Below are 2,076 nucleotides of genomic sequence, written 5' to 3' on the forward strand. Positions count from 1 at the left end.
GCAAAATAGGAGAAAGGCGTGAAGGAGGATGCTAATTGATTGACAACGCTTTTGCTAGAGTTTCCTCCCGCAGAAACATCCGACGCAGAAACGCAGAAGGTAAATATCATATCTGTGGAGCTTTGGCGGCGCATTACTACCACACAACACTTGCATTATCCCTGCCCACTGATATAGTGAGAGCTCAATTTCAGTGATGGTGCCCCTTGTGGACGGACGATAAAGAAAAGTGCACATTGGAGAAATTACTCACCGACGGAGCAAAATGTAAAATTGACCCATCGAGTCACATTTATTGCGCGTGGAAGCTGGCCATGAATGCTTTGCTCTTTTTTTTGGTTCCCTTCCTCGCTAACAGATTACCTCTTCGAACAATCGTCTTTTCTACCCTATTTTTCTCCACACATCCCTTGAATCCTTCCCTGCGGCTATTCTCCCCTTATTTTTCCCACAAATTTAACCCGCGGCTTTGGTCGAGCGCTCTTTCGTTGCGGCACGACCTCGTACTGTCCCCTTCTTTGCAAAGACACCAGGGTCTCGGACGCCAAATTGCCTTTCGTCCGCACGGTCCGCAGGCTGCCCCCCAATTCATCGGAAAGAGGAACAGGAAAAGACGGGGCCTGCATGGGATTTTTATCCATGGGTAGTAACACTTTCTCCCGGGGTAGATCTCGGGGAACAAAGTGCTGGCTTCGGTGGTTTTTCGGGACGTTCTGGTCATCCGTCTGCCGTTTCCTCTTCGCGCCTCCTGCTTCGGCTTCTCGTCGACGAAGGGCCTTGGCGTATTCTTGCGCCCTGGAAGCTTCTTGCAGCAGGTGCTTCCGTTCTCTTTCTAGCGCGGCTTCGTGCTCCTGGATCTTTCGGCGCCGTTGTTTGTTCCTCTCCGCCTTGGTCTGTTTCCCCTTCCTTCTCAACATCCGCTTCGTCGCCACGCCTGCATCCCCGTCGCTCCTTTCCTCCAATGCCCCCTCTTCCTCTGCATCGCTCTCAGAATCGCTCAATATCAGCGCCTTCGTTTCCTCACTCATGACACTGAGCGGTGCTTTCAGTTTTTCCAACGCTTTTTTCCGCTTTTCCTCCACCGACACCGCAGCCACCAATGCCTGCTGATGGTCCTCTGCTAGAGGATTGTATGACTGTCCTCCTAGCGGCCGCTCGATCAGTGACAATGTAGAGGCAAGAGGCGGTTTCAATGGCCGCTTTTTGGATTTAGGGACGGGGGGGGCTTCACATTTCTTTCCCTTCTTGCTTTTGCCCTTCCCTCCTGTGCTTCCCTTTCCTGCATCCCACATATCGTAAAGACCCTGTTGCTCGACCTTTCCTTTCGACTGTCGATGAATACTGGTTTTCCCTGCTCCATCATCGTCCGGTTTGGCCTTTTTCTCTTTCTGTTGACTTTTGACGATACGCTGTACTGCTTTGACTAGATGCTCAGAGGGCATTGCCACAGAGCTCACTTTCTCACTAAAGAAGCGCCGACGCTTTTCAGCCTTGCTTCGCGTGGGTGGTAAAGTGGTATCAGCGCTGGTGTCTACGAAAAATAGATCCTCGTCCGGCTTCGCTGCGTCCAGAGACTCCTCAACTTGCAGAGCCCGGTCTGCCTCAAATTCCTCCGCCACCGCCTGAAGGCGACGCTTCCGAGCAATATTGCCCTTACGGGCACTATCCAGTCGACCCATGCGATTGCTATCACTATTTTGGTGTGGGTGCTAAGGAGCAAGATTGGGGAATGGGATGTGTAAGGAGAGGAAATGGTGGCGGCCATGGTGGGTGGTCGGAAAGCAGGAACAACCTCCTCGCAAATACTTGGTATCTTGGACGGATTGGATTGCACCTTGAACGCCGAGGCGTTGAATTAGTACACTTTTCACCACGTAGTGACTACTTCAGGCTTATAAATGGTGTTCAGCTGCCCACCATATTGTCTCATCACAAGCTTTACGGCACGACAAAAGCTTTAGGTACCGGATGGCGGGCTGCTCGCGTCGGTTCCACATCCGGGTCGCCTTTGGGGAGACGGGTCACGAGCAGGGAGCTTATTCACTGTCTGCCATTTGTATGCTATGCGTCTCAGTA

At 52.0% G+C, this 2,076-nt stretch overlaps 1 protein-coding gene across 1 annotated transcript; it reads right to left on the reverse strand.

Moving 5' to 3' along the window:
* Positions 1-315: 315 nt before the first annotated feature.
* Positions 316-1,711, reverse strand: NGA_2111100 (uncharacterized protein; the record flags this gene model as incomplete). Its single annotated transcript, XM_005854153.1, has 1 exon — positions 316-1,711. A coding segment is annotated over one exon (1,283 nt), but the record flags the coding sequence as incomplete, so codon positions are not given.
* Positions 1,712-2,076: the final 365 nt, after the last annotated feature.

The sequence above is a fragment of the Nannochloropsis gaditana genome, assembly GCF_000240725.1.
Source record: "Nannochloropsis gaditana CCMP526 unplaced genomic scaffold scaffold606, whole genome shotgun sequence".
Lineage (NCBI taxonomy): Eukaryota > Eustigmatophyceae > Eustigmatales > Monodopsidaceae > Microchloropsis > Microchloropsis gaditana.